Here is an 11,597-nt window from a genome sequence, read left to right on the forward strand (position 1 = left end):
TTCCAGTTGGCTCTCTCTACGCTTATAATTTTTGGGGATTGAGAGGAACCCACGTATTAGAGGAAATTACACAACCGTGACTAGAAAAAAAAAAAAAGAAAAAAAAAAAAAGAAGAAAAAGAAAAACGAAATTTGGGTGGATGACAACCCTGCAGGAAAACTTTTATTGTTTATGCATTTATTTCAGTCTCAACCAGACCTTTTCGTTATTCATTTTTGGGTGATGGGACTATGAAGGTGCGTGAACAACATGGAACCATGTAAGAAGAAGAAGGGTTGAACTTTAAGCTGAAACTTGATATGTTAATGGTTATTTAAACGACTGGCTTTATATTCACGGCTGTGCCTGGCCACAAGAATTGCACCAATGTAAGAAAAGCAGTTTCATTTCCTAATGAAATCGACCTCACTGGATTTCGACCCAATTAGAATCCTTTCGAGAATCAACCAGAACTCTTAAAAACTCGATTCAAATCACTCGATTTGAATTTCTAACCTTTTTGGGTTAATCCTTATCTCTAAAGTCCATCGGCCACTAGCATGGCATTCCAATTCTGTCAATATCGATGACCCAGATTGCAGTTACGACTTTGATCCCAATTTTATGTCTGTCTCTTTGATTCCAATAATATTGATATTTTGTCAATATATCGCGATAAATAGCTAGATATCGACAATATCTCGCCATTTCGAGGTTTGGAGTCGGTTTTGGTTCATGGCATAAACCAAAACCGCCGAAATTTGACGATATTGTGCACCTTGCTTGCAGGTGGGTTAATTAAATGGTCCATATTGAAATCTGGACCGAGCAGTGAACCTGGGCCATCAACGACAACGAGCAAAGTCACAAAGTCACGTTGGCGCTGCTCCCAAGCAAAATCCAAGTAAGACACCTAGGGTCTTGCCACTCTAGGATATTCTACGTGGGTATTGGTGGCCAACTAGACCATCGCAGCAGTATCCCAGCGACAACCATTCCAAACACCCTCATCCTTAAAAGTGCGAGTGAGGAATATGGGAAGTACAAATCCCTTGAAGTAAAGGTTACCTGCAATCGGAGTGTCTTGCTAGAGAAGGGATTGAGATATACGGCCTGTGTGCTCTCTGACCTGGATATGAGATCGCTATTAGCTTTTGTGAGCTATATTAAGCCTCTGGTGGAGTTACATTGACGGAACTAGTGCTTGTGCCCGTAGTTCACAAGATTAATACTTGTATAGGTCGAATTTAAAAATTTGAACGTTACATTGCAAAGGGATAAGGTGTGCATCCCCTCTTCTTGCTATATATACACATATGGTGACCATGTGGGAACATCATGTGCTTTATAGTTTTGGATGGGTTATCTTGAAAAATATGCTAGTCGAATGATGCGCGATCAACTTAAGTATAGAATTGAAGGTCTGATGTTCAAAATTAGAAGCTCGTTGAGGGTCACCGATTGGCAGATTACCAAGACTATACATTGACAACTATATGATGTATGACATTATGCACTGTTTTTTTTTGGCCAAACACAGAAAAGGAATTGCATTCAAAGAAACAAGTCTGGGGAAATCCTCCCAGCAGGGACATAGAACAAAGGATCAAGACCTCTAGGTGGTTGCATCCACCAAACTTTCGACATGCCTAAATAGCGGGCCCCCCTAGCCAAGAAATCAGCCTCAGTATTCTCTGTTCTAGAAATATGCAAGACAACACAGTTGTCAAACCTCAACAAAGAAGTCTTAATAAGCTGAAGTAAGTTAGAACAATATAAATCTAAAGTACTCGAATGATCATGTAGACTAGAGACAACGGCGACAACGAGAAGAGCGAAGGATCCAAGAGACGCCACTGAATGAGAACGAGCCCACGCCGGGAAAAAGCCCAACGCATGGAACAGCATAAAAGACCCAGAGGAAGAAACCCCACGACCACACAGAAGGACGAACCCAGAACCACGAGAAAACGGAAAAAAAGGACAATATCTATCAATGCATACAAATGATTAAAGAAAAGACGAAGCACAGAAAAGAAAGACGGTGGCCGAGAAGAAATAGTCCAAAAAATGGCCAGAAAACCAACAAACACAGGATCATAAAAACAACAAGAGGGCAAGCCCCAAACCAAACATGTCTGCCCCAAAAACAAGCAGACCAAAAGAACCCAACAAAACAAGCGAAAGAAGGAAAAAAGCCACAGCAAAGAGGCGGAAAAGAAAACGAAGAGGAGAGACCTCCAACAAAGCTTGCAAAAAGACAATGAAATAAAAGATGAACAATGATTAGGGAATTGAAAAAAACACAGGGAGTGAGAACACTTAAAACAAATTTAAATTTATAGGAAGAGCATTATGTCCCAATTTCCAAATAAACTGCTTAATCTTAGGTAATGTATGAACTTCATTAAGAAAAAGCAGACATAGACAACCATAGGTGTACGATAGATGCACGTTTCAACGAGTCCGGATTCTCTCCCCTGACGACAAGCACGATTGCTTGTCAGCCAGAGACTTAGGCGGCCACTAAGTATTAGTAATAGGTTCCATTTTTAAAAATATTTTACTTTTATTTTTTATTTGTAAGCCCCCATATATTTGTGGTTACAAAGCTGTGAAAAGAACACAAAATACTCCCCCGCCAGAGAAGATTGATCCACACTCAACTTCAAGGATTGTAGATAAGTTCCATTGCCAATTTTATGTCCTTGATCTCATCTCATGCATGCTATGTCCCATTTTTGTTAACCTTCCTTCCAGAAGAAAAAAGTGGCCTTGCTAATTCCATTTATTTACTCTCTCTCTCTCTCTTTTCTGGACTTCCAGATGAGTGGCTTCTGGGATCTCTTCGGCTCTGCACCAGGCAGTTACTAATTAGAAACAGCTGAACGACTTTGTCATACTCCTCCGTATTTGCGTTGCAATTATCCCCTTCGTACACAGCGACCATATTCAAACTACAGTTCTAAGTTTCCTTCCCAAGTCATCTCCCTTTCCTAATCAACTAATCTTGACATTGGGCACCACAACAATTGTAATAAGACCCACTGGAAAATATTAAAATTAAAAATAGATGAAAAATGCAAACATAATAAACCCACCCCTATTCTATGCTCAGAAAGTGTTAGGGGAGCACAAGGTGGTGATTCAGACTCCTCCACCACATCCTCCCAGTCATCCATTTTGTACAATTCCCCACAAATTAAATTAAATTAAATTTTATCTTATATCACCAATTTCTGTTGAGTTTTAATTGCAAACTAGATTTAATGTACTTTATCTTAAAAGATTGTCTTAATGCCGTACAGAGTTCTACAAACCATTGGCAAAGTTGAGTCACAATTAATATTAACTTAATATTACACATCACAGATTCACGGAAACAACCTGTCTATCAGATGATACAGTGACAACAAAACAGGTATGATAAGAGTCTTGCTAATTTACTGCCATAAAGTTTGTAACAAAGCAAAAGATACAACGAGCATTTAAGTATACCAAAGGGTCCTGGGACAGTAAGAAAAATAAGCAACGTCCAAGCATCATGATTTATTTCTTATGACAATGTATAGTTGACGGGCAAAACCATTTCCACCATTGGATACGCATCACCTAATTAAGCATTTGCAGCCTTCTCAATAGGCAAGGCATTTTCCCCTGATTTGGTCCGTTTTGCTTCATAATCTTTAATGGCTGCTTTGATTGCATCCTCCGCAAGCATGCTACAATGGAGCTTCACTGGTGGTAGTGAAAGATGTTTTGCTATTTCCCTGCAAATTTATATGAAGGAAAAAGAATAAGCAACGAGCCCTCTGCAACAGCATACATTGTACATGACACTTAACTACAGATGAGCAAAATACAAATAGTTGGATACAGCTCTCATCAGTAAATGCCTTAATCAGTAATCACCCACATCCAAATAGTTGTGTTCCTCCATGTGCAATCCCAAGACACTCAACCGATAAGGCCCCGGTATTCTAGGAAGACTTAACATATCCCGTAAGCAAAGCAAATCAGTTATAGACCATTCTCAAAACATTCATTGTATGTCGATTCATATTAATGCTGAATGCAAACAAGAATGCAACAAAAGTAGATGCTCCACTGAAATCAACAAATTAAAATTGTCTTTATAATGCAGGGAGACATGTTCAAGTCGATAAACATCAACAGGTAATCTCCAGCTTTTTGTGCCTTAACCCTCACTCATCCCTGCAAAACTCCAGATAATATAGGTGGTGATACCTAAAAGCTACATACTCTTTAAAAGATTGACTAATAGTAACCCACCAACTAACTAATAACCCATTAGAAAGCAATTCACAACTACTCGGGCAGGCACAGAACAAATCTCAGCTTTATTTGAGATGAACACTCATAAAATTAGGGTGGGGAAGAAAATGAAAACCAACAAGTATCTTGTCTCTTGGATAAACTCCAACACTCCAAAATGCTTGAAACAAACACTTGATCCCACCAACTTTGTGTCCAGATCATCAGCTGTCATAAGAGTGTAATTACAGCCAATTACACGCAAAAGGCAATAGGCCATCAGTTTTTTTCTTTCCACCCCATCGATCATCTAGATCTCTCCAATTTCAGGCTGAACACCCCTCCAGCGTTAACAAAAGCTGGCCCAATATAGAAACCCAACAAAATGTCACCTTTCTTAAATAAAGGTCAAACTCTAACAATCACTCATATATAAATAACACGGGGATATCCAGAAGATGGTGAAAATATATTTTTCAGGTTAAGGGTAATTAGAAGAAAATCAAATCTGAACCAAAATTCAGAAAATAAGAAATTTCTAGTGATCCACAATCAGAATCTCAAATCAGCCTAAGATTCAAGTTGGGTCACCTCAAATCCAATGGATGGACAGGAAGTAATTAAAGAAGCAGGTCTAAAATACAAAGACGGGACAGAATTTAGGATAGATTCACTGACAGCAGATCAAGTGATTTACTCGCAACAGTGGGTGAAAGTAGTAGGAAAGGCATGAGTAAATCAGTTTCAGGTGATCAAATTACAAAAAGACGGTTCAAGATGGGGTAACTGCAGGTTATGAAATGGGATCTAATCATATCAACAGCAAAAACAAATTGGTAGAACACTACAGATAGTGATAAGGACGGTTTTGGATCAATCAGAATATTAGTCAAAACTCAGCAAGATCAATTGGAGAGGGATTGTAAGCACCTGACTTGCAGTAAGCCCAAAACAAACCCCCCCCCAAAAAAAAAAAGAAAAGAAGAAAAAGCACCAAACGAAAAAAAATATCAGTAGTCTACTGTTTAAAAGTGATCTTTAGTCATCCAATAAAGATAAGTGATCTTCAAAAAATGTTCTGCCATTGATGTTTCAATTTTCTAATAACGGTATGCCATGTTTGAACACTTCGCAAAATTACCTCACCTTGTTGCTCCTAATTCTTCTTCTGCTTTTCGGTACTTGACAAAGTGTGCTGCCTTGAAACAAGAGAGTAGAATAATAATGGCTTCCAAACAAGGTAACCTCACTTCCCACCTAATGACCCCAGTCAGTAAGTCATTGGGTCATATAACAATTTACAGGCATTAATTTTGATAAATTCTCTGTAGGGCCTGCCATGAAGACATCCTTTTATTAAGGCTATCCTTGAACTCTTCTCTAACCACCCTGGGCAAGGGATAAATTTTTGATAAAAGTAGTGTTCATTTCAGCAGATATGCATCCCCTCTGACAAATAGAAATTTCTTTAACTTCAGCTAGCCCAAATCTGACATCCATGCCAAAGAAGGCCAAAATGACATGCAAAACATGTAGTAACCGGTTATGTGCCTAATGGGGCCAAGTTTGGTATATGAACATTAGATTGGGCCAGCCTAGTACAGGATAGGTTAAAGGACTTGACTCAGCTTGTCCCATCAGCTTCGGAGCTTTTGGCAAACCGGTCAAGTACCTAACATTTGTATTAGAGTTGGCACCACATCAAGGGTTCAAATCCTGAAAAGGGCCAACTAGGAGTAGAGTGAAAGCTGCCAAGAAAGGGCTACCCACCGCCCCCCCCAAAAAAAAAACCAAAAAAATAAAAATAAATAAATTTGAGGGACCATATTGCAACCACTTGGATAGGGCTACTTACCGCCAATGAGAGCAGCCGAGGATGACGACTATGAAAGCGTGGTGGTATGTTATGTGCTTACTGGGGCTCAATTTGGTGGATGGCTACTAGGTTGGATCAGCCCAGTATGTGATAGGTTAAAGGGCTTGATTCAGCTCATTCCATCAGCTTTGGAGCTTTTGGCACATTGGTTAATGTTGGACTGGTCAACATTGAAAGTGTGCCAAAACCTCCGAAGTTGGGAACATAGACCAGTGTGCCAAAAGCTCCGAAACTGATGGAATGAGCTGAATCAAGCCCTTTAACCTATCACATACTAGGTTGGCCCAACCTAGCGCTCATAAACCGAATCAAGCTTAATTAGACACATAACATAAAATGTTAGGTACTTGACCAATGTGCCAATCGCTCCAAATCTGATGGAACGAGCTGAGTCAGTTAACCTCCCATTCTAACTTGGCCTAATCCAGCACCCATACACCATATTGGGCATAACATACCACCATGCTTCCGTAGTCATCATCCTCGACGACATAACTCTGGCGACACACCCTCTCCAAGTGGTTGCACTCTGCTCCCTCAAATTTATTTAGTTATTTTTTTGGGTGATAAGTAGCCCTTTCTTGGTAATCTACTCCAAATTGCTCTCTCCTAGGTAGCCATTTCTAGGGCTCGAACCGTTAACATGGTGTCAACTTCGATACCAAATGTTAGGTACTTGACCAGTGTGCCAAAAGCTACGAAGCTAGTGGAACAAACTAAGTCAAGCCCTTTAACCTATCCCATACTAGGCTGGCCCAATCTAATGCCCATACACCAAATTGGGCCCTATTAGGCACATAACATAACCAATACATTCCTTATGCATATTCGCCATATCTTGCTAGAAAATTGAACCCTTCACAGAACAAATTGAGATAATTTAATACCATTTTATTTGAATGCCAGTGGTATACCATATTCTAGCACCCTAATATCCACCTCCCCCCCCCCCCCCCCCCTCTTTTCCTTCCCTCCCTTCTTCCTCTTCCCCCCTTCTTACTTCTTATCTGAAATATAAGAGGAGGAAGAGATATGAACACATGGTAATAGCATACCCATTCCTCTCCCAATCTCAAATATCATTGTGGGAAACAAAAGAACCATTATTTTATGCCTCTCCTCCCTACCATTGCTGTCACTACCAACGACAAGAAAGCATATAAATTGTCTTTTTAGTGACCTCAGCTACTCTTATTCATGTGTTTTCATTTTCAAAGATCATGATGTAAGCCAGTCACAAGTGATAACCAGTCAACAGCAGATTATCAACTATAGGGCCAACAACAGTACTTTTTTTTGGGTAAAAGGGCCAACAACAGTACCCTTTTTTTGGTAAAAGGGTCAACAACAGTACACACTTTGATTATCGAACATTCAGGGAATTCCAAACCAATAAAATAAGAAAGAAAATATAAACAAGGGAAGAAGATAAGAAAATCTTCCACCCATATCCTCTTCTCTTGTTTTTCCGTCCCCCACCAATGGCATCTCAGCATACCCTCTCACAAAGCAAAGCACACACCTATGTCTTTTTTCTCCCAATCACATTAATTAAATTTCATGTACAAGTCAGTACCCTCTTACAAATTTACATAAAACCCAAACAGACACAAACACAAAAAAGGAAAGCCTTAACCAATCCTTAACTAGTAAGGTAACATAAACTCACTAGGAACATATAGAAAAACGAATGTGACTCACAACATGACTCTTACTAAACAAATGAACTCAACCCCTGTTTTCCTGCATTATACCCATAATTTAAGCTCTCAAATGACTAATTACAAAGATAACACATGGCAACAAAAGCCAAATACATACATAACCCCACCCAAGGCTTATACCAATAAGATAGCCTTTTGGACGACTTGTAAGCATTGGATTCAGTAAATATAAGATTCACTTCTCAACCTTAGGTTTGGTTAGTAACTGACGTAAGTAGAAGGCTTACCATAAACACATTGCCTTGAAACAAAAGCAATAAAACACCAGAATAAAAGAAAATGAAACAAAGAGACACCCGAAACGAAAGAATGTCATGCAAAGAGTAAAAACAGTTGAATCACTAGTGCTTCACACAACAGCACCACCCACAAAAAACAAACCAAAAAAAGAAGAAGAAAGAACTCAACCGGAAAGTAATACCTTTGTCACAATCATGACTACCAACCAATACAGAAAGCAGTGATACTAGCATAACAAGATTTTACATCCACTAGAAGGATAAAAATATATATGAAGGGCTACGCTTACATAGAACAAGATTCAAGGAAGCAAGGGAGAGGGACTTACGTATTTTTTATTGTTAAGACTTCCTCCATTTGTTTCCCCTTTACCCATTCAGTAGCTGAAAAAAGAAAATAACAAAGGAATGAGTAGATTGCACAAATCAGGTGCTTAACAAGAAACAAACGGGGAAGGAACCTAATATAGAATGCATAAAAGTTCTTCATTAAATATCAACCACGAAACAACAGGGAGGCTTCACACCATTGCAAAAGAAACTGTTAGCGTTATTGAGCCTAATAATTCTTGCTACATCATCTAATCCAGGTAAATTTCTGCTAATTATTACTCCAACACAGTTCGCTTTCCCTTTTTTGACAGTCCGGAAGAATATTTGCAGAAACATAAAAAGAACCCAAGAAAATGGAAAATCTAATGTGTTCATCCATGAACAGAAAACCCCAAAAGATTGCATCATCACCAACAGAAAAGGGGAAAGATGAACCCATTAGATACCCTAAAAAAAAAAAAAAAAAGCGAAGTGGAACGATACAAACCTACGGAAGAAGAAGCGATGGCTGAACCGCAACCGAAGGTCTTGAAGCAGGCATCAACGATCTTCCCGGTTTGATCATCGACCTTAATCTGAAGCTTCATAACATCACCACAAGCCGGAGCGCCTACAAGTCCTGTCCCAACCGTGGGATCATTCTTATCGAAGGATCCGACATTGCGAGGGTTATTGTAATGATCTACAACTCTCTCATGGTACATACGAACCAAAATCGGTGCTTGATTGTTCTTCTGGGGCACCAACCCTAGAAATTTCCTGCAACCTGTCCTAATCATTCTGCCTTCTCTTCCGAAATCTGAATTCTACCTTCTCTTCCAAAATCTAGAAATTATAGCCTCCCTCCAACACAGTCGCAAGACTCGCAACAACGAAATAGTTATGAAAACGGGAAAAGGTTCAATTATAGAGATTAGACTACTAGGTTTGGAGTGTTCTACCACAAAAACGGGAGGACCAGGGAGAATCAACAATTTTATATAGCTTACACTTTCTTTGTTTTTATCAAAGAAAGTAGTTTATATATATTAGAACTCTTGCCACACGGGTGGCACCGCTTGAGACTCGCACGAGTGATACTTGTGCTCCTCAAAATGATCCACTATAATTCGGATAAGTATCGCGGCCGGATTTTTAATTCTTTTATCATGATCAGTTGCTGGTTGCTTCTCTCACCAAGAAAAAAATCTTTTGTCATTATCACTCAGATTTCAAAACAAATTACGTATACATCCTTTTCGTTATAAATTATTACATTTACATATATTTCTTGAATTTCTTTTAATAAAAAATATCGTGGTTATCTCATCTTGCAATTCTCTTTCTTCTGTTGAAATCAAACAGAAGTAAATGTAAGATATGTATATATAATTTACTCAAAAATTTTATCAATTCTAAACTTCAATATCATAGAACAAGTAACCTGAGCAAAAACAACACCAATATTAAAAAACAAAAAATAAGAAACTGATAAAATTTAAGAATATTCTTATAAAAAAAAATAAAGATTTAGAAATATTTCCCTCATATCCAAAAAAAAAAAACTATTTTATATGTAGTTTCTATATTTGTATTATTTTCGTTTTTAATTTAATAACAAAAGGTTCCATAAATTATGCCAAACAAAGCGAAAAACGTTTTTTTTTCCCATCAAAATCAAAAGGAGACTTACCCAAAAAAAAAAAAATCAAAAGGAGAATATCAAAGAGGCACTAGGTAAAAATGCAAAACCAGAAAGTACCTCTGCATAATATCTTCACATTAGTCTTCTTTAGAAGTGACTCAACCCGTTGCCTTAAGCCAACACTACTCTTCTATGCCTAGTGCTGACGTACCATCTTTCACTTTCAACATGACATTGAAGCATGGAGCATACAAGATCTGGCTATCGTGAAAGATCATCTTTTCCAAAGCTCAAATGCCTCTACTAAACTATCAAAGCCTTATAAGGGAAGGAGGACCCCTTAGAGGAATCGTCAATGAAGAATTTCTTCACAATCATATCAAATCGAACCATGCAGAATGTTTCATTAGAAAGGAGAAGAAGAAACAGTAGCAAGGACCCCTAGAGCAATCACCAGTGAAGAATTTCTTCAACATCATAGAAACAGTAGCAGCTCTATATGTTTCTTAACCCTCATGAAAACCAAAATTTTATCAGATTTGAGTCCTGAAGAAGAAATGAACTATCCATTTCTCTCTGGATGTCTCTGGATAAAGGACACTTGTCCATTAGTCACACTCAAAAGATTGAAATTAAATTAATTAAAATAAAAATTATCTTCTAAATTCTAACTTCAACATTTGGATGTCACTGATGGACAAGTTTCATTCATCCAAAGAAAAATAGATGGTTTATTTTCTTGTCAAAAATGGACTTAATAAAATTTTCATGAAACCTAGTTGGCCAATTATGACAAAATGGAAAATAATTTCTAAATTCTAAACTGCCCCCAATGGAATTACTAAAATGCCTCTTATCAATGGACGTCCCTGACCACCTCGTTAGAGATGAAATCCCACAATTATGCCAATTCGCAGATCTTAACAATTTGAAGAACCCCATGCAACTAGCAATGACAGTGACTTTTATTTTATTTGACTTTTTTCTTGTATATTTTTTAAAAGAAAATTACTAAAAAGATTAGACGTTCAACACAATCCCCAGGGAAACATTTGCGATTTTTTAACAAAATTACAGATTATTTCAAGAAGAATTTTAACCAAAATTGAGGTATGAATAAGTGGCCATAATGACAGTGACTTTGTTCTTGCAATTTTAAACATCTGCCTCATCTGAATGGCTAACAGAAGTTTCCCATCTGAATAGCTAACAGAAGAGGAAGCCTGTTTGGTATCCCCGGAGGAGACTGGTGTGGTGCCAGTGGTGGGTGTAGGTAACTCAACATTGAATTGAAAATTTGAAACACCCATTCTTAGTATCCCGAGTTCCTCACTTTATTCAAGGACCCTGCGACTCTGCAACAGTTTGGGCCAAACCTACTCCATGGCCAATCAATCTCTATACATAATGAAGTCTTTGTGTGCCCCCTTACTTCAGATGTCTAAATCGAACCAGCATCAAGATGAAGCTCTACCGTCTGACTATGTATTTTCTTTTTTCTTTTTTGGATTTTCCTGCTACTGTTAGGAGCTAGATTTTTGCTACA

At 38.2% G+C, this 11,597-nt stretch overlaps 1 protein-coding gene across 1 annotated transcript; it reads right to left on the reverse strand.

Annotated features, from left to right (window-relative positions):
- Nucleotides 1-3,402: 3,402 nt before the first annotated feature.
- LOC149007036 (uncharacterized) lies at nucleotides 3,403-9,431 on the reverse strand. The gene is made up of 3 exons (XM_089166050.1): nucleotides 8,915-9,431; nucleotides 8,424-8,478; nucleotides 3,403-3,750 (listed from the first exon to the last, which is right to left on the reverse strand). The coding sequence occupies exons 1-3, from the start codon at nucleotides 9,204-9,206 to the stop codon at nucleotides 3,597-3,599; spliced, it is 501 nt and encodes a 166-aa protein (XP_089022176.1). The 5' UTR covers nucleotides 9,207-9,431; the 3' UTR covers nucleotides 3,403-3,596.
- Nucleotides 9,432-11,597: the final 2,166 nt, after the last annotated feature.

The sequence above is a fragment of the Hakea prostrata genome, chromosome 8 (genome assembly GCF_041222555.1).
Source record: "Hakea prostrata isolate BN-2017 chromosome 8, UWA_Hpros_2, whole genome shotgun sequence".
Taxonomy (NCBI): Eukaryota; Viridiplantae; Streptophyta; class Magnoliopsida; order Proteales; family Proteaceae; genus Hakea; species Hakea prostrata.

Coding starts and splice junctions, on each gene's coding strand:
- LOC149007036 (XM_089166050.1), bottom strand. CDS start 9,206: ATGATTAGGACAGGTTGCAGGAAATTTCTAGGGTTGGTGCCCCAGAAG. Junction 8,479..8,914: donor CATCGCTTCTTCTTCCGTAG/GTTTGTATCGTT, acceptor TTCTTTTTTCAG/CTACTGAATGGGTAAAGGGG. Junction 3,751..8,423: donor GTCTTAACAATAAAAAATAC/GTAAGTCCCTCT, acceptor ATAAATTTGCAG/GGAAATAGCAAAACATCTTT.